Source organism: Cyanistes caeruleus, chromosome 25, assembly GCF_971803275.1.
Source record: "Cyanistes caeruleus chromosome 25, bCyaCae1.hap1.1, whole genome shotgun sequence".
Classification (NCBI taxonomy): Eukaryota; Metazoa; Chordata; class Aves; order Passeriformes; family Paridae; genus Cyanistes; species Cyanistes caeruleus.
The window spans coordinates 1,570,697-1,589,830 of NC_141725.1; the positions used below are offsets into that span (position 1 = coordinate 1,570,697).

The 19,134-nt window shown below is 62.8% G+C and overlaps 1 protein-coding gene across 9 annotated transcripts in view; it reads right to left on the minus strand.

Moving 5' to 3' along the window:
- NFIC (nuclear factor I C) overlaps positions 1-18,813 on the minus strand; it is a 42,479-nt gene extending 23,666 nt beyond the window's left edge. The window contains exon 1 of one of the 9 annotated variants that reach the window (XR_015279115.1): positions 18,247-18,560. Coding sequence is in view for 4 of the 9 variants with exons in the window: in XM_086862394.1 (XP_086718520.1) it covers positions 127-228 (102 nt within the window). In the remaining 5 variants the exon portion in view is untranslated. Of the gene's footprint in view, positions 1-126; positions 229-15,927; positions 16,566-18,246 lie in introns of those variants that run through there. The other 8 variants (XR_015279113.1, XR_015279114.1, XM_086862389.1 and 5 more) reach the window with 8 other exon arrangements.
- Positions 18,814-19,134: the final 321 nt, after the last annotated feature.

The following is a 19,134-nucleotide window of genomic DNA, read 5'->3' on the forward strand; positions in this document are numbered from 1 at the left end:
ATTGGAGCCAGTGCTGCAGGGGGACAGGCACCTGCACAAGGTTGGCCACCTCAGCAGCACCTGGACCCTCTCCCCTTTGCAGGATCTGCATGCCAGGATCTGTCCCACCAGGTGGAGAAATCCCACCTGAAATCCCAGCTGACACTGTGCCCACCAGAGCCTCTGTGCCGGCGTCAGGCGCTGCCAGGCCACAACACCCCAGTGTCGGGTCCCCCATGCCTGCAGCATGCTGGGTGCTGCCGCTCGAGCTGTAGGTGCCTTGGATCTCTCCACTCCCTCTGGACCAGTGGGAAACTCCCCCAGTTCGCCCCAGTTGCAGCCAGCCCGGCGGCTGGCGCCTGGCCCGGCACACAAGGCGTGCTCTGACTGCCTTTTTCCATTTGGTGAGAGCTGCTGGATGAGTCCGGCCCCAAAAAGAAAACAAGGAAAATGCATCCCCCTCCCTGGCCCCTCCTTCCCGCATCCCATTTTTTTTTTCCAATTTGGAAAATCAGTGCTTCCTGGCCGGGGGGCCCACAACCCCACCATGGGATGGAAAAGTGTTGGGAGCCTTCCTGGTGAGGAGCAGCACAGCTTGGAAAGCAGCAGGCAGAGGGTTGAACATCCCCGTGTGTAGCCAGGGCAGCACCAAATTGGTCCTCAAAGGCAGGATTTGGCCCTTGGGGTCCCTCATGACTGTGGGGAGGAGGAAGAGAAGGAGGAAGAGAAGGAGGAAGGAGCTCAGTTGGATTCCTGCTACAGGGTGTCAGGGCTGAGAGGGGGGTGGCTGGTGACAACTGCCACTGCCATGCCACAGAGTCAAGCCTGCGGAGGGTGCCAAGGGCAAGTGCTGCTCTGAGGTGAGGAGGTGGCCACCGGCAGGAGCTGGCAAAGGACAGAGCTGTGGCTGTGGGATGGGGTGAGTGCTCCAGATCTGGCCCCACTCATCCCAGAGCAGTGATGCCATTCCCTGGCTGAAGCAGCTGTGTCCCAGAGTGACCCTGCCTGGAGGGAACAATGTCCCCTGAAACAGGCTCCCAGCAAGGACCAGCCCCATACAGACCCTGCTAACTCCCACTTGTTCCCAAGTCCAGGACATGTCCCATTAACCCTAAATCTGCTCCCCCAGCACAAAACCTGACAACAGCCAGCATGGGTCCCATGGCACAGCCATGGGTGTCCCCTGAACCAGTGACCCCTACCCAGACTGCTGTGACCTTGCACAGATGTCTCAGTACAGACCTCATTGTCTCTGAACCCAGCACCAGCAACTGCCAGCCCCAGCCCCTGGAACAGCCCCACTAACCCCACAAAAGTCACTGCAAGCACAGATCCTTCCTCATGGGACAGACCCTGCCATCTTTGGGGGCCACCAGCCCCTCTCTGGACCCAGAGCTGTGGCCCCACAGGTGTCCCTCCCGTGCCCAACAAGGGACAGGGGACTGCCCCCTTTTTGGGTAGCCCATTGTACCCATAACGACCCAAATCTGCAGGCAAACCCATCGTCACCTTGGGGCCCCGTCCCTGGCCAGGGGATTCATCCTGCCAGAGGAACCCCTCCTTGCCTGGAGGGGCCGTCTCTGCCTGGGGAGCCTGGCCCTGCCGGCTGCTCCCGGGGCGGCCACAGGGTCTGGTTCCCGCTTCCCTCCCCAGCAGCAGCCGCTAATTCAGTGCAGCTGGGCAAGGGCTGGGCATGTGTCTTAAATCAGAGAAGAAGGTCAAAGAAAAGTAAGACAGGAGCCGAAAAAAGCAGCAGTGAGTTCCAAAAACAATACTTGGCCAGGGCGGTGGGCGGCTGATCTTCCTTGGTGGCCGGTTATTCAGACGAGCCCGACAAATTGCTGCCATCCCCTGGCCCCGCCACCCTCCCCAGGCTGCCGGCGGCAGGGCTGGCCGCAGGGCCGGGGGGACACCACGCCATTGTCCCTATCCCTGCTCTCCCGCTTGGGAAGTGCCACCCCAGGCACCACTGCAGGGAAGCGTGGCAGGAACCAGGTTATCCGGGTTGGGTGAGGCAGCACCCTTGGGTGCTGCTTGTGTTCACTGTGGGGTCAGGGGGTGCTCGGTGCTCTGCCTCGGCACGGCAGCAGCGAACCCCAGTTTCTGTACCCTCCCCCACCACGGTGCCGAGAATTTGCAGTTCTCACTTGGACCCACAACCGAGACTCTACAAAAACCCGCTGCGTGCAGAAGCCCCTGCGGCCCTCGGTGCCCCCGAAGCCATCGCAGCCCCCCTCCCCCGCTTCCCCGGGATTACGGCGGGCCGGGAGCGGCACCCAAAGCCAATGAGCCCCGGCCAACTTTCCCTCCCGGCCGGCTTAACCCGCGCCGCGATGCCGCGGTTAAGCCGCTTTAGCAGGGCAGGCGAGGGCGGCTGGGGGGCAGCAGGACAAGCACACGGGAGCGGCTGCTGTTGGGGGCTGAGGGGACACGCTAAAGGACGCGGGGACCGTCCCCAACCGTGGAGCCAATGAGCCCCTCGGCCGGGCACATCATCCCGGCTGGCACCAGCCGGCTTCACACCGGATCCGCTTGGGAAGGCAAAGACAGGGATGCACCGTCTGTCTGTCCGTCCCAGGCCCAGATTCCCACCGGGTTCCCCTTACGCAGCAGCCCGAGTGCCGGCAAAGGACTGGTTAAGTGTTTCTCCTGCTGTTTTTCCTTTGCGGGGCTGGGAAGCAGAGACGTGCTGCAATACCCCAGACGAGGCTGCTCCCGGGGCATTTCCGGATGGGAATCTGGCAGCAGAGCCTGCGCTTGGGCCTCATCCAACCCAGGCTTGTAAAGCCCTGCAACCCAGGCAGGAGCACGCCTGCGTCGGGTGCTGCCGGCCCCGCTCCGGGCCCCCCTGCACCCCCTTTCCAGGGGCTGCTGGAGCACTAGCTTTCCATGCCAGGTGCTGTGAGGGGAAACTGAGGCACGGGTCAGGCCCGGCTCTGTCTTGCGGTGGACTGGTGAGAGGAGGGAGGGATACTCTGTGTGGAGCTGGGCATGCCATGGGGGATTAACTCCTCCGCAGCCCAGCGTTTGTTAGCGCCAGGGATTAGGAAGGAACACAGCGGAGGCGCTGCCTCTTCCCGTGCTTCTGCCACCGGCTCGGCAGCGCTGGGGCTCCGCGCTCCCGGAGCCTCACCCCCTGGGGACAGGGGATGCTCCGTGCCACGCAGGGACACAGCACCTGGCACAGGCACCGCGGCATGAGCTGGCCACCCTCCGAGCATCCTCCGCTCCAGCGCCTTGCCCAAACAGGTCGGGCTCAGTGAAACAGCCTGAATTTTCCAATGAGAAAAAAACCACGTTTCCTCAGGAAATTCCCGAGCAGTTTTCACGGGGGAGGCGCTGGGGTGAGGGGCGGAGGAGGAGGAGCGGGACGGGAGGGGTCAGACACCTCGGCAGTTGATTTTGCTCCCCACCAGCGCAGCCTCGGTTGCAGGGAGGAGCGGGACAACCTCGCTGCACCGCAGCCCTGCAGAGACCACAGAGGGTTCACTCTATGAAAGGATGCTCAGCCGCCCCTCCAGCAGCCGCACACCTCCGAACTGCTGCCGGCTCCCACGGCCGCCGCTCCTGCCAGGTCCCGCTCCCCGCGGCCCTGCGAGCCCGGGCAGGGGCTGGCAAGTCGGACGGCGGGCTCCGTGCCCCCACGGGAAGCCGTGGCGGGGTAGGGGGAAGGATGCGACTACAGGGGTTACGGTAATCCTGAAAATCCCGGTACCTTAAAAGGGCACAGCGGGGATTTGCTTTCCCCTCGCCAGAGCCCGCGGATGCCCTGAGCACGGAGCCTCTGGTAGCCGCTTATAACTGTTCGCCGAAGCGGCTCTGGGTAATGAGTTAACCTGGTAATGAGACCTGTTGCCGAGACAGATGCAAATGATTGGGAAGTGCTCATTAGAGGGGATGGAAGGAGGCACTTAGGCCCTGAAAGGCACCCAGCCCTTCCCGGGGCCGCCCTGCACCCTATTAGAGCCCATTTTACAATAATTGCTCCAGAGGAGGAAATCTATTTGGATTCATCATAAAGTATTTATTAACAAGAGCTTATTCATAATTTTTGCTGCTCGCCAGTGTGGCGCGGCCGGGCGTCCCGGCCTGCTCCACATCGGAACGCGGCTCCTCCTGCCCGGGCGAGCGGCAGCGAGGGGGCAGCGAGGGGGCACGGGGGCAGCTGAGGCTCCCAGGGCAGGTACGAGCTGTGCAGGCCTTGCCTGTGCACACCCGGCCCCACGACATAGCTGCCCGTGGGGCAGAACACTCTGTCCCCCCCCACCCCCAGCTCCTGGCTGATCCAGCCTCTCACTTGCAAAACCCCTCCTGCAGCCCACGCCGGGCCACAGAGCCTCGTGGTGCCCAGGGCATCTGGCTGGAACCACTGGCACAGGTGGAGGTGAAGGCAGGACACCGTGCAGCCTCCTCACAACTTTTCTGTTCCAGAGCCTGTGGCTTCTTTTTTCATCCCAGAGCCAAGAGCATCCCCCGGCCAACATCCACACGTGGCTGGGGCTGTGGGTCAGCTGTTCCCACTACACGTTCTGCTGGAAGGGGGAGCAGAGATGGGGCAGACAGGGGCTCCCACCCCTCATTTGCTGTCGCGATGTTCAGCCCCGCTCAGGACCAGCCCAGGAGGGGATGGGTGGGCGAGTACAGCCCCTGGTGCTCACCCGGGATCACAGTGACCACCCACCCCTCACTGAGCCGCCCTGGAGTCCCCACACCTGGTGCTGCCCAGAACCGCCCGCCTGGTCCTCTGAGCCACCCCGGGGCAGGCAGGTCCCCAGGGCCCTCGAGGGCCGGGCCGGTGCCCACCTGCCCGTGCCTACGTGCCAGGGCAGGAGCGGTGCCCGTGCTCGCCCTCGCAGGTGCTGCGGCTGCGAGCGGGGGCGCGGGGAGCGCGCCGAGGCCGCGGGTCACAGGAGGCCGCGGCGGCAGAGAACCTGCCAGTTGCTTTGGAAAACAGCAGGAAGAAAAGCAGCTCTCTTGGCAGCCCCGGGCTCCGGTGCCAGCGCTGCCTGGGCCCCCGCCAGCCAGCACAGCCCGCTCTGCAGACGGCAGCTGGGGGTGGCCCAGGTGGGATGGAGCCGGAGGGGGCTTCTCCGGCGGCACGGTACGTGCCCCGACATCGTGCCCAGCACCGCCTCTGGTCTGCCTGCGTACACCCCCACCCCGGCAACAACTGCCATTGCCGGTCCCCGGCTTTCCCAAATGCACTCCAAACTATGGAGCAGCTTGCCGAGCATGCAGGGAGGGGTACGGATACCCCAGGGATGTATCCAGTAGCAACATGGCTAGCACTGGCTGGTGAAGGAGCCAAGAGGGTTTTGCGGAGGGAGGCTTGGCGGTGTGAGAGCCTAAAGGCACTCGCTGCCTCCCTGGAGACTCACTCGGACTTCCCAGGTTCCTCAGTTTCCCCGTGCGCCATCTCTGCACTTCCCCTTTGGAGTTTGGGAGCCGACGGCTCAGCCGCTTTCCCAGGGTGACCCCACCTGCCCCCAGAGTGAGGCGCTGCCTTTCCAAAAATAAGGAAACTGAGGCACGTCACCTGCCAGGCCAGCCCACAGAAGAGGAGGATGCGATGGTGACTGCTGAGGTCTGGGAGAGGTCTGGAAGCTGCACAGGAGATGTCCCCTCGTCCTGGGAAGCATCCCATGGCCAGCGGCACCAGAGCCACGTGGCTTCCCAGCTGAACCCCCCCGGGGCTCCAAGGAAGGGAAATGTTTTATGGAACTGGGAAAAAAAAAACTTTGCCAACGGGTCCTGGCACTGCTAGCTCCTCTAGCTCCTCCACCCTGCCCTGCGTCAGCGTGGGGCCCTGGGGGTGGCCTGTCCCCCCCATCCCTGCTCCTGGCACATGGCGGGGGCTGTGGTGTCCGAGACCTAACACTGCCCAGATCCCAGGGTCTCAGCCTGGGAGCTGCCAGGATGTGACCCAGGGACGGAGTTTGCCTCCAGGAGCACAGAGGGAAACTGAGGCAGGAGATGCCTTGGGGCTGGTAGCACCGTCTTTGCGCTGGGCAGGGGGCACCACCAGAAAGGGTCTCTCCAGCCCCCCCGGGCCAGGCCCAGGGCTCTGAGCCCGGCTTTAGCCCCTGACGCAGGAGGTTTTATTTCTCTCCCAACATATTTTTAGCTCTGCTTGCTTTGTCCTGACCCTTTGAGGGGGGTTAATTCCCCCCCATTGTGCACCATTAAAGGTGTAGGGGTGCAGAGAGGTTTCCCCAGATCCCTGCTGGGGGTGCCTGTTCGGGGGGATTGGTGCTTGGGGGTATCTCTGCACCCCATGATGGGCAGTGCCGTGATGAGTTTGCAGGGCTCACTCCGCTGCAAATCCAATCCCTGGAGCAAGTCAGTGGTTAAAAATAGCCCCGGCCTTTTGCCGCAGAATCAGAGACCTTGCAGGAGGATCGGCCACCCCAGGGCCCTGGAGGTGAAGAGTTCATAAGCCCCCCCACAGCCTCGGTGCCTCCGCTGTGCCACGGATGTGCCAAGGGCTCAGCCCCTCCTCCAGCACCTCATCGGTTCCCTGGGTGTTCGGGACAACCTGCCAGGACCCTCCACAGACAGACGGAGAAACTGAGGCATGGGGTGGTGCCTGGAGATCAAAGGGGCTGGGCGTGTCCCCAAAGGGTCAGCTCTGAGCCTGGCCAGGCCCTGCACGCCGAGCACTGAAGTATGGGACTGGTTCAACAGGGTGGAAGGGGGATGTTCATCTGCTTTCGGCAGCTCAGCAGAGCCTTCCTGGGGAGATTCAAAGGCTGAGCCCGGCTGGGTCCTATTTCAGGAGGGTTTTGGATGCCTCCCAAGCGACAGAAGTGGGTGGGGGCTGACCTGCACAAAGGGACTCTGTTCGGGACGCTGGGCTCCGCTGGTGCCCGGTGCAGAGGCTGCTGGCTGTGGCCGGTCCCCTTGTCCCCCCATGTGATAGGTCAGCAGCCCGGGTTGGGCAGGGGGCTACTGCCCTCCCCCCGTGCTGGCTGCTGTTCCCCACCTGGATATAAACTGAGGCCCAGGGCAGGACTGCCCTTGCCTCCCTGGTGCCGCCGTAACCGCTAAGTGACACTGCTGTACCGCGGAGACGGCCGTGCCAACCTGCCTCGTGACGTGGGCTCCAACAGCCACCCGCCCTGGGCTACTTGCCCAGGCTGGACCTGAGCCATCCTCTAGGGGAGTCCAAGGTCCCTCAGTGGGGTCGGGCGCTTTGGGAGCCAATACCTCTGTCACAGCTCCACGATGGAACAGGAAAAACCCCTCGACAGGCCGGATCCCACCAGCTTGATGCCACTACAGGGCACACTGGGGTACCAGCATACCAACACCACTGGCCTTGGCACTGGGAGTCCTCCTGCATCACCTCACCCTCTGTCCCTGGCCATCTCAGGGCCTGGGGGGGCTCCAGAAAGCTCACAGGACCATGGTGCCATGAGCAACCCGTACACATCGCACGCTGCCTGTCACACGCAGAGCTGTGAGTGCCCACGGGCGCTGGTAACAGAGACCCTGGCATTGGGTCTGAGGTCCTCACCAAGGTGACACTGGGCAAACTCCTGTCCCTACACGGGACACAGCAGACACAGCTCGGCCCTGGCTGCTGCCGGTGACTCCTCTCTCCAACCAATTCCCCACCACAAGGCAAGGAAACTGGTGAGCGCATCCCGGTTCCCTCCGGCGGTACCTCAGGATGCGATGCAGTCATCGTTAATGCATCTGGACTCATTTATGGGGATGAGAAAATGTTTCCAGGTTTCCCACAAAGTCCCATTAAGATCCCAGTCCCACTCTATTTTTAGTGCCCTCATCAACAACGCCTTTCCCAGCCACCCCGGCGCTCCAGAGCCCCATGGGGCTGGTGGGGGCACCCTGGGCACATGCCTGCCTGGCTTTGTGGGGAGCTGAGCTGCACCCACACTGGGTGGCTGGAGAGGGCAAAGCCTGGACCTGCATTCCCCGACCCAGCAGCCTTGCAGCCATGGGTGCACCCTGGGGGTGAGGGTGCCCCAGCCTGGCATTTGCTTGGGAGCAGAGGAAGAAAGAAACATGGTGGGAAGCGGCAGAAAAGGCCACCCCAGGTCAATGGAGGCTGTAGGACCCCACTCACCACTCATGGAGGGTGGAGAGCAGCTGGGTCTGAGCATCCCTGCAGGTGCAGGGTCGCATCCCTGCAGGTGCAGGGTCACACCCTGCAGCACCAGATTGTTACTTGGCGATGGCCAGTGGCTGGCCCAGCCAACCCGTCCATCAGCAACCCCCAGTGCCCTGGCAGTGTCTCCTCCCAGGCAGCGGGTGCCCACAGGGCTCTCGGTGCAGCTGGCAAGGGCACGAGGATCCTGCCCTCGGCACTGCGCCCTCCCGGGCTATCTATAGCCATGACCTCAGCGAGAGCCGGGGCAGGACCCGGCCGCACATCGTCCCTTCTTGGCAGGGCCACCGCCTCAGCCCCCACCCGGCACAGAACTGCCGCCAAGCCGAGGCTTTTATCCCGTACGTTCGCTAATCCGACGGGATTCGATGTCAGGGGCTGCCCACGAGAGGCTCACAAAGGCCGTTTCCAGGGGTACTCAGCCAAGCGATGGAGAACGCCAGCCGGGAAGGGCAGACGGCGGTGCTGGGTGTCACCGCCTTAGGTGACAGGGTCTGACCCCGGGGGCTGGACGGGAGGGAATGTGTGTGACCCGGCTGCGAAGAGGTCGAGCAGGGGACGTCCTTGCGTAGGCAGGGGTGACATGAGGACACCCCGCAGCTGCTCCCCGCAGGCGTCGGGGTCACAGCCTCCCGCGGAGCCGGGGGTCGTGGGGAGGACCTGCTCGATCTGCACCCGCTGCCCCGGGGAAAGCAGGGAAGGGGTGGCCCAGAGGAGGGGAATTTCCCCGGCTTTTTTCTCCAACAAGCTCCTTGGCTTGTGCAATTAGAGAAATTTGTTTAACAAACTCCCGGGGGAGCGGAGCGGGAAGGTGGGGTGGCGCTCGGCCAGGGCGCTGCTCACACAGGCCCGCTCCCTCCCCGCCTGCGCCTTTGATCAGCAGCGCCCTGCGCCGGGACGGGAGCCGTTCCCTGTGGCCACCAAGTGCCACCAAGTGCGCCGGACCCCGCGGACACGCTGCCCCTGGCAACCCCTTAGCACGTGTCCCCTCAACTGCTGCTTCGCAGCCCCCTCTGCTCATCACCCCCATTCCCATCTCCCTCGTGCTCGCCGGGGTGGCACGACCCTGGCACCCTGGCACGCTCAGCTCCAACCTGGCGGGCCACAGGTGCGCACACGCGTGTGCCCCACTGGCACAGCACAGGCTCCGGGCGCGCACTCGCCCGCTCGCTCTCGCTCTCTTTCTCATGCGATGCCATTTCCATTAAAAACTCTTTACTCGGCACTTTTCCCCTCATTGGTATTCACGCCGCGCTCTCGCTGCCCTGGCGCACAGGTTACTAAAGGAGATTTTGCGGCGCAGCGTGGCGGGGGTCACATTTCAGCCTGCCCCGTCTCGCTTTCCCAAATCGCTGGGCAGCAGCCAGGGACGGCGGGAGGGGGTGCAGGATCCGGCACATCACAGCTCCCGCCAGGCGACCGTGGGACCGAGCGGCCTCGCCGCCTGTGGCAGCGGGGCGAGGCGGGCTGGCGGCTCTGCAGCACACAGTGATGGGTGGCTCCCTGGGGACAGCCGGCAGGTCACCGGCTCTCGCTGTCCTCCCGGCAGCCCCACGTGCCTGTGCGATGTGGGAGCACCTGGAAAAGGGCGTCTGAGCAGAGCGGGGGGCACACGCTTGGCGTTGCCACCACCCACCAGCACCCAGATAAACCCTGGGTTACATCCACCGTGCCCCTGATGGGACCGTACCCCCAGGATGACATCCTGGGGTGTGGAGGGAGCAGCGGTGCCTCTCTTTTTCGGGATGGTTTGGGGAAAGGGGAAAAGTCTGGGTGGAAAATCAACATTTCTCTCTCATGGGCTTCTTTTTTTTTTTTTCCTTTGAAAGCAAAAATATTTCTTGGTTTTTCGTGATCAGAAACATGTTGGGGGTTTTTTTGGACAACAGCCGGTCGGTCAAATACCATTTCCCCGTGAAGGGAATGCAGGGGCCCTTTGCAAGGAGAGTGAAAGCCGTCCTAAAAAACAAAATAAACCTCCCAGTTACAAAAAAAAAAAAAAAAAAAAAAAAATCCACCTGGTTATGGTGAATAAACTCCCAGGGAAGAGGGGTCAGCAGGAGGGTCCAATCCCAGAATTCCCATGGCAGGCAATGCTGCTGGAGTGGTGGCGGTGATGGGGAGGGCAATGTCCACGGCAGGCAGTCTGAAGCCCAGACCTGGGGATTTCGCCCAAAATGCTGCTCAGTGCTGGCTGCTGGCCGGGGAAGGAGGATTAATGTGCTTTTAGAGCAGTGGTGAGTTAACCGAGAAATCAATCCTTGGCAGTGGCTGGCCCCAGGTCCCCCAGCGCGTGAGCGCTGCCGCACCTGAGCCACGGGATCCTTTCCCAGCTCCTCTCCAGGACTTGGGAAGCTCCGGGTCTTGGCGGCTGGCGCAGGGCGTTGGGTCCTGGCCAAGCTGGCACAGAGCGCCCGGCCGCGGGGGATGCCTGCCCAGGGCCGACGTGACGGATGGCGAACTCAGCCGCCTGCCCGGGTGTGAGCCAGGCCCCGGGATGCCCGGGGGTACCCTGTGCATCCCCTCCCTGCAGCTGGCACGTCCCAGGGGTCTGCGTACCCCTCTGGAGGGTGGGATCTCAGGGTGTCTGGCTACCACGGCAGGGAGGGAGGCTAAGCTCAGGCTTTTGCCTGCACCAATTTGGTGGATCCAAAAGCATCTTGGTACCGAAAATCCATGAGGATTTGGCACTGGGCACTCCTGGCCCACCATGAAAGGGTGCCCCACTCAGACTCAGCCCTACCAGCCATGCCGTATGGACGTCACTAGTGGTGCCACATGATTCTGGCAGGGCTCGGCACCCACTGATGCCCTGGCTGCTCCCATTGCCTTTGTCACTCTGCCTCAACCTGCCCGGCACACCCCAGGTTCTGTGGGAGAAATCCTCTCCCCATGGGTCCCTAAAGAGCATATCCGTGCCACCCCAGGGCCCTGCCTGCACTTCCCAACTTGGGTGCAAGGACTGATGGGGACAGCAGTCCTCCCAGCCCCCTCCCATGGGCAGCCAGCCCCCTTGGAGATGCTTTGTGCTGGCACGGCCATTCCTGCACAGAGGAGCCACAGCTCGGCCGGGGGTGGCAGGCAGCATGCCAGCTTCTCAAGGAGGGGATTTTACCTCCCAGACAACTCTCCTGCTTCCCCTTCAATGAGGGACTCTGGGGATGCTCCCCATCACCGTCACCATCCCCATCCTGCCACCAAGGGCTTGGCTTGTGGCTAGAACAGGTGCAGGCACAATGGGAGTGATGGGGAGAAATGGGCACCCCTTGGGCTGCAGAGATGTGTCCAGGGATGGTTGGCACAGGCACCATCGGGCAAGGAAGGAGGGTGAGCAGACAAGCAGTCCTTGTCCCTGAGGCCATTCCCAAAGAGCCCTGCCTGGCAGGGACCTGCCTCCACCACCTCCAAAGGCAGGAGACACTGACCCTCGCTTTCCCTCTGAGTCCCAAATCCCTGTTCAGGCCCTCCTTGCCATGCACAGCCCTGGGTCAGGATGGATCCCTCAGTGCCACCGTGGCAGTTCTCCCTTGGGTCCTTGAGCTCCCCATTCCAGGCTCCCTCGGGGAGCCGCCTTTCTCGCTCTTTGCTATGCCTTGATAAGGGCTGGCTGGGCCAGCCCTTGCCATGGTTCCTCTGCCCAATGAGCCTTGCCACGCCAGCACTGCCCTGGCCACATCGTCCACGCTACAGCCATCCCTGCAAGGAGGGGAAACCGCCGGGTCAAAACAGAATTAGGCTACAGCTCCCAGCATCCATCCCCAGCCCCACCAGGCTCAGGGGAATAGAAAAGCACCAAAGGGAGCTGTTCCCAATTGCTCCAAGAGCTCCGGGCAGTGCTCTGGGCTCTGACAGCTGGGCTTTGTTCAGCAGTCTGCAAAGGCGTGTGCACACCCGCACCGCTGGGCACACGGTGGGATCGCTCCCTGCCCCGCTACGGAAGGAACTGAGGGACCTGAACCACAGTCAGGGAGGGAACCGTGGGCAGGGTAAAGCTGCCCAGGGAGGGGAGAAATCGGTAGGTAGCTCGAAAAAGGGCGGCTGCAGCAGGCCCCAGACAAGTTCAAGGTGATGAGGGGGAGAGCGGCACAGCGCGAGCGCCGGCCAGAAGCCCCTCATGCTGCTGGCTTGATCCTGTCCGCCTCCCTGCATGCCCACTCCGGCCCTCCGATCCAGCATCAGAAACCTCAGTGAAAACAGGATCTGTTTTTCCCGGGTGAGGATTTAAGATGGGATCAGGCAGGAGCAGCGGGGCAGGGCTCGCCAGGGCAGGCGGGCACGGCGCGGCGGGCGCCGCGGGGAAAGCGAGGATCTCCCGAAGGTTGCATTTAAAGAACAGCCTCATTGTTTTTCCCAAACAATACTCAGCAGATGGGAGAATTGAAAGTGTGTTGCAACCTTCCCTCTCTTCCCCCGCCATGCCCGGCTTGCTGCTCCCATCCTTTGGCAGCCGATCTGAGCTCCCGGCTGGAAACCAGTTCTCCGGAGCTACTGGTGGAGGGGGTGAGCACCGGTGCTGAGCAGCCCCGGCGCTTTTGGGAAGGGGGCTTGCCAAAGGATGCCCCATGAGATGAGCCCAGCAGGCAGCTCCCTGCTCCAGCCACGTGCCTGCAGCAGCGGCGGCAGCCGAGTGATGTGCGGAGCCCGGCCGTGGCCGGGGAGAGGTGGGATCCCCTCGGATGCCTGGAGATGTGGCTGTGACCGTGCCACGTGGCCACAATGCTTCTGGCAGCCCAACTCCACCCCCCGGGCCCCGAACTGTGCCCGTTCGCTGATACTGAGGTTTGTGCCAGGCCAGCTTAGCCAGGCGCTCCCCGGCGCCCCTCGGATCCTGAGCCACCGACTGTGGCACACACGGAGGTCCGTGCCTGGCCACTGGCTCTCAGTCGGGCAGTGCGGGTGCATCACTTCTGCCATCTCAAAATCAGCTCTGCACCCCTGGTCTCTGCCCAGACCCTGGTGGGATGCTCGGCTTCCAACACTGCAGCTGCCTTGGAGGATGGCGCCCATTTCACTTCATTCCCATCCTCCAGGTACCAGGGTGGGGGGCTGGGGGTGTGCTGGGGGCACTGCCGGGCACCAGGCACGAGCCAGAGGTGTAGGAGCATCACCAGTCATAAAATTTGCAATATCCACCAGAGGTATCCCAAATCTCCACCCAGTACGGATCCAGGAGACAGGGATAACCGGCTTTGGAAATCCCTTCGGCTTCTCGGCAGCAGCTCCCAAGGGGACACACGTGCAGGTCCCTGGCAGGTGCTCAGCTCCAGGGTTATTTTGGAGCCTGGGCAGCCGGACACCCCCCACCTCCCGCCCCGCTTCCCCGTGGGCAGGGTGAGGCCTCGTGCGCGGCGGCGGTTCCGGTGCTGCTTCCCTGCTAATCCAGGCAGCTCCCTCTTGACTTCCCGGCCTGTCCCCGAGGGGGGACAGAGGTGAGCTGCGGAAGCGGGAGGAAGTCCCCGGGCAGGGACACAGAGCTGGGGAGGGCACAAAGCCACCCTCTCGCCTCGACGGGAGACACGGCCGAGGCCGTGGCCAGGAGCGGGTGACGGGCGATGCCTTTGCCAGGGCTATTTTGGTGCCGCTGGGCTCTCCAGCTCGGGCCTGTTCCGGCGGGGAAGGGCGGCTGCCGGAGGGGTCCCCGGTCCCAGCGGCCGTGCCGGGCTGCAGGGGCTGCCAGCGCTGCTGGTGGGAGATGCGCAAAGGCCAAGGCAGGGCGGCTCCCGCGCACGTTCCAATGTATCCACATCACCATCCGCAGCTCCCGAGCCCGGGAAAGCCTGCCCGCCGAGCGGGTGGGATGGGAACGGCAACGGCAACGGGAACGGCAACGGGAACGGGAACGGCAACGGGAACAGCAACGGGAACGGCAAGGGCTGGGCTGGGCTGGGGGCCGATGGCTGGTCCCATCCGAGCCGGACTGGATCGGAGCTGAGGCTGTGTCAGGGTAAAGGGGAGGACACCAGAGCCTTCCCCGTGCCCGGGCAGTGGGGCAGAGAATCCGCGGGGGAAAAACCAGCTCCCCTCCGTGGGCCAGGAGTGCTGGGAACAGCCCGGGTTTGTGAGAAGAGCTCCTGCCAGCCCCGGCCCGGCCAGCGACCGCACGGCTTCCCACATCACACCAGCACTGTGAGCTGGCAACAACAGGCGCTGCCAACCCAGCACCAGCTGGAGACTGGGAGGGTCGGGAAGTGGCGGGACCCCTGGGAGGGATGGAGTCAGGGATGTCAAGGAAAGAGAAAAAAAGAAAGAAAATAAGGGGGAAAAAAAGAAAAGAGAAAAGAGAAAAAAGCGAGAAAGAAAGCAAGCAAGAAAAAAAAAAAGCAAGGAAAAATTAAAAAGAAAAATTAGAAGGGGGAAAAAAAAGTACAAATAGAAATGGAAAAAGAAAAAAAAAAGTTAAGAAAAAAAAAGAAAAGAAAAGGAAATGAAAGAAAGAGAAGTAAATAAGCCAGATTGAGGCGTGACCCTTGCCAAGTCAACCACACGACAGGGAGCACCACCTCAGGGTCATGAGCAGCCCTGGTGCTGCCCACCCTGCCCGTGTCCTCAGCAGCCTCACGCTGCGGCTGGGGAGAGCCGGCCCCGGCCCCCGCCCAGCGCCGCGAGGGGACCCCGGCCCCCACGGGCAGCGAACCCCCAGCCCCGAGGCAGAGGCAGAGGAAGCTGCGACCCGAGGGAGGGGGTCTGGCAGGAGGGAGCCTGGCACAGGCAGGGGGTCCTGCAGCAGCACCCCCTCCCCACAGCAGAGCCCCCGTGGGGTGCAGCACGAGGCCGGGCCCGGAGCGGGCAGCGGCTGCCAGCAGGGAACAGGTTCTGAGGCGGGGAAAGCTGCCTGCTCAATAATTAAATAAATATCAGCGATCAATAAGCACTATGCAAAGGCAGAGCCGCAGTGGTCGTGCTGTGGGCAAGGGGGGGTTCCTGAATCTCCCCCCTGTGGCCGTAGCGGCTGCCGGGGGCGGATTTCGGGGACGCCCCGCTTTGGGCCCAGGCACAGCCACCCTGCCTCGTGCCAGCGGCGTGGCCTGGGGTGACACCGGTGTCCCCACGCACGGCTCGGGGCTGCCCCTCGTCACCCCGACAGGGACTGGCATCGCCCCTGGCCTCGGATACCGAGGGTGACCCCCACATCCTGCTGTGCACGACCCCCCCTTGCCCTCTCAGCCGCCGCGCAGCGTGGCACGGCCGGGCGCACATTGTCCCAAAGTTGGAGGATTTAGAACAAAATGCCCGCGCCCCCCCGGCCCCTGCACCCCACCATGTGCAGCTCGGCTGGGAGGGGGGAAAGGAAAAAGTTTCACGCGACGCAAGAGGCAGCACGGCCGAGCCCGAGCCTGCAACGCCGAGCCCCCCCCGGGCTCCCCGAACCCAGCGAGGACCCCCCGCACCCCCCGGTGTCCCCCTTCACCCCCAAAGCCGGCGGCTTCCCTGCACCACCCACCTCTGGGCGCAGCAAACAAAAAAATAAAACCCAAACCACAACGCAATCTTCCAACCCCCCCACGCCCCAAGTGAAAGTGAAGGCTGAAAAAACCCAAAAAGCACCAGAAACACCAGAAAAAAACCCTGCAAAAGGCGAGGGAGGGGGACAAGCGGGGAAAGCGGCTCCTCTGAGCAGCCCTGCACGGCCTCAACCCGCCTTTCTCTGCTATGATTATTTTTAGGGAGGGGGTGTTGCATTTTCTTGGGTTTTCTTTCTTTTTTTTTTCTTTTCTTTTTTTTTTTTTTTCCCTTTTTTTTTGTATTGCAACTGTTACAGACTGTTGCGGCGAAAGGAGCAAATTGGGGTGGGGGAGACGCGGGGGGGTCCCGGTTACCTGGGTCAGGCAGAGAGGAGACGAATACATCCCGAGCCGTGCTGGGAAAGTGCCTAATTGCAGGGCTGAGACTCGAGGCGTAAAAGTTACTGAGTCATTTCGGAGGCTGGAGCAGTCCGGGCGTTTTTTCTCTCTCTCTCCTCCGGAGCGGCTCTGCGGGGCCCGGGGGGGGGCAGCCGGGCACGGGGGGGTGGCCCCGCGGGAGGGGGGGCCAAGGAGGAAATAAAAAGATTCCAACTTCCACCCCCCCGCCAAAAAAACTAAAAAAAAAAAAATAAACAAAACCCTAACAAAAAAAAAAAAAACCACCAAAAAAACCCCAAACCAAAACAAACCCTTAAAAAAAAATTAAAAATAAAAGGCAAAATTACCCCCCCTTGGAAAATAAAGCGCTGTTTTTTTGGTTGTTGTTGTTTGTTTGGGGCTGCTGGGGGGGAGGTTTAAAGAGGCAGAAGGGTCATCCTCGCCCCGGGGTGGGGGTCGGGGGTCCGCACCCAGCCTGCAGGCACGGGCGGCGGGGAAGTTAGAAGGGAAGCGGCTCCATCCGAGACCCGGGCAGCGGAGAGAGAGAGAGGAAAGAAAGAATGAGAAAATGAAAAAAAAAAAAAAAAAAAAAAAAAAAAGAAAAAAAAAAGAGCGAGGAATGAAGTGACGTTATGAAAAAAGCCCATCCCAAAATATTACATCCCATTTAAAGATGTAGGAACCCCCTTTGGCTCGCAGGGCCGAGGTGCTGCGGGGCAGGGGGGGTTGGGGGAGGGACGGGGCCCCCTCGGGACGGCGAATTCCCCCCTCGCCCTGGCGCGGCCACACCGAGCGCGCCCGGCTTTGGGTGTTTTTGGGGTTTGATTTTTGATTTTTTTTTTTTTTTTTAAATTAAACGGACCCAATCCAGAGACGGGAGAGAAAAAACCCTGCAGATTCATGTGCAAGTTGTGGGCAGCGGCCCCGGCGCGGGGGGGTGGTAGCGGTGTTCCAGCCCCGCCGGCCCCGCGCTGCCCCCGCCGCATTCCGCTCATCCCGCGGACACGCTTCATCCTCCCCGCGTTACTGAGGTACCGGCAGCAGCACGGTGCCGCGGGGGGAGAGAGCGCCACGGGCAGCCCTGCACCCCCTCCTCATCCCGGGGAGCCCCGCAACCCCCCCCGCACAAAGAGAGCGGGAGATGAAAAAAGCGGAGCCTGCACCCGGCAAACTCCAAACCGCAAGTTCTCACTCCGCAAGCCCCCGGCCCTGGCGGATCGCGGGCGCTAATGACGCTAATTAGAGAGCGCGCGGGGAGCGCCACGGCGGAGCACAAAGGGGATCCCCGGGCACCTCCCGGCCCGGGGGGGCCGCTCCCCTCCCGCACCGGGGATCGCCGCTCCCTTCAGGGACCTGACCCGCAGCGCGGCCGCTCCCGGCGCGGGGCCGCGGCTCCAGCGCTGCCTCTCTCCCCCCCAAAAATAAGAAAACCGCTTTTTTTTTTTTTTTTTTTTTTTTTTTTTTTTTTTTTTTGGTTTTGTTTTTGGGGGGTTTTTTTGGGTTTTTTTTTTTTTCTTTCTTTCCTCTGCGGGGACGAGCCCCCGCAGCGCCTCTCCCGCACAACTGATTTTCACTCTCAACTTCTGCCGGCCCCCGCGGCCCATCCCCGCCCGGGGCTGGGGTTCATCCCGCACACTCCTCCCGCAGGGACAATCCCGTCCCCGCGGGATGCGGCGGCTCCGCACAAACTTGGCCGGGCGGGCCCCGCTTCCCGCATCCTCCCGGGGCGGCTCGGGCCGCGCCGCCGCTCCCGCCGTGGCCTGGCAGGAGGAGAAGCGGCCGAAGTTCCGCACAGCGGGCCCGGGGGAAATGCTTTTATTCTCGCATCGAGGAAGGTAATTCCTCTCTCCCACCCCGGTACGGGCAGGACGACGCCGCGCAGCGCGGACTTGAGCGCGACCCTCCCGGGCGTCACTTCCAAGTTCAAGTCGGTGCGGCTGGCGGCCTCTCCGCCCCTTTTTTAGCGGCCATTTTCAGCTCCATCCAGCCCTCCGCTGGCTGCGGAGGCTCCCCCCGCGCCGCGCCGCGACCTCCCCGCCGGGCGGCTCCCGCCGCCGCCTCCGCCCCCCGGTACCGCGGGGCGGGTGGGCAGGGGGAGGAGAGACGGCGGCAGCTTCCCCCTGCCCGCCCCCGCCGCCCCGCGCCCCCCCGCCCCGGCACCGTATTAAACTCGCCCCGCCGCCCCCTCCCCGGCTGCAACTTTTGCTCGTGGGGGCACCCGCAAACACGCGCACACGGGGGGGTGAAGGGGAGAGGGGGAAGTAGAAGAGAAAACGAAAGTGTCATGGGACCTACCATCGCCAAGTGCAATTAACGGGCTCCAAGTTGCTGCGAAGCGCAAAGCAAAGAGGATGGATGGGCTGGTTTGGGATTTTGGTCTAAAACGTGTGTTTTCCACCGCGCCGAAAGAGGAGGAAAAAACCGCTGCCCCGCGAAAGAATTAAAAAATTAAAAACCCAATAATAATAATAATAATAATAATAACAACAATGATGATAATTATAGTAAAAGTCCTCCGAGGCCAGCGGCACAGCACAGTGTCCCCCGCGGGCGGTCACCCTCGATCCTGTTCCGTGGCCATGCTCCGGGCGGGGGCCGGGCCGCGGGGCGGGGGGCGCGGGGCGGCGGTGACGGGAGCGCGGAGCCCGCGCCCGGCCCGGCCTTGTGCGCTGCGGGGGTGGCGGGGCTGGGGGATGGCGAGGAGGGGTGCGATAGGTATTTTTGGAAGGCAAGCGGGAAAAAAAAAAAAAAAAAAAAATTCCTAAAAATTAAAAAAATATAAATTTTAAAAAAATAAAAATAAAGCCCGGGAGCGGGGCGGGCGGGCGGCGCCTACGGCAGAGAAGCACGGGCATCCCCCCCGCGCCCCCCCGGCGCAGCCCCACTCCGGCCGGGCACGGCTCCTCCTCGCAGCCCGCAGCGCCCCGGCCCCATCGCCGCCGCCCCCGCCTCCTCCTCCTCCTCTGCCTCCTCCCCTCGCCCGGGGCACCGGCGGCGTTGCGGCGGGGACGCTCCCGGTGCGGGGGCGGGGAGGGAGGAGGAGGAGGAGGGAGAGAAGGAGGTGGAGGAGGAGGAGGAAGGCTCCGGCCCCGCTCGCCCGGCAGCGCGACGGCGGCCCCCGGATGGTGCGGGTAGGTGGCGGGGGCTGCGGCGCGGCCCCCCCGGGCCCGGCTGCCTGCGGGG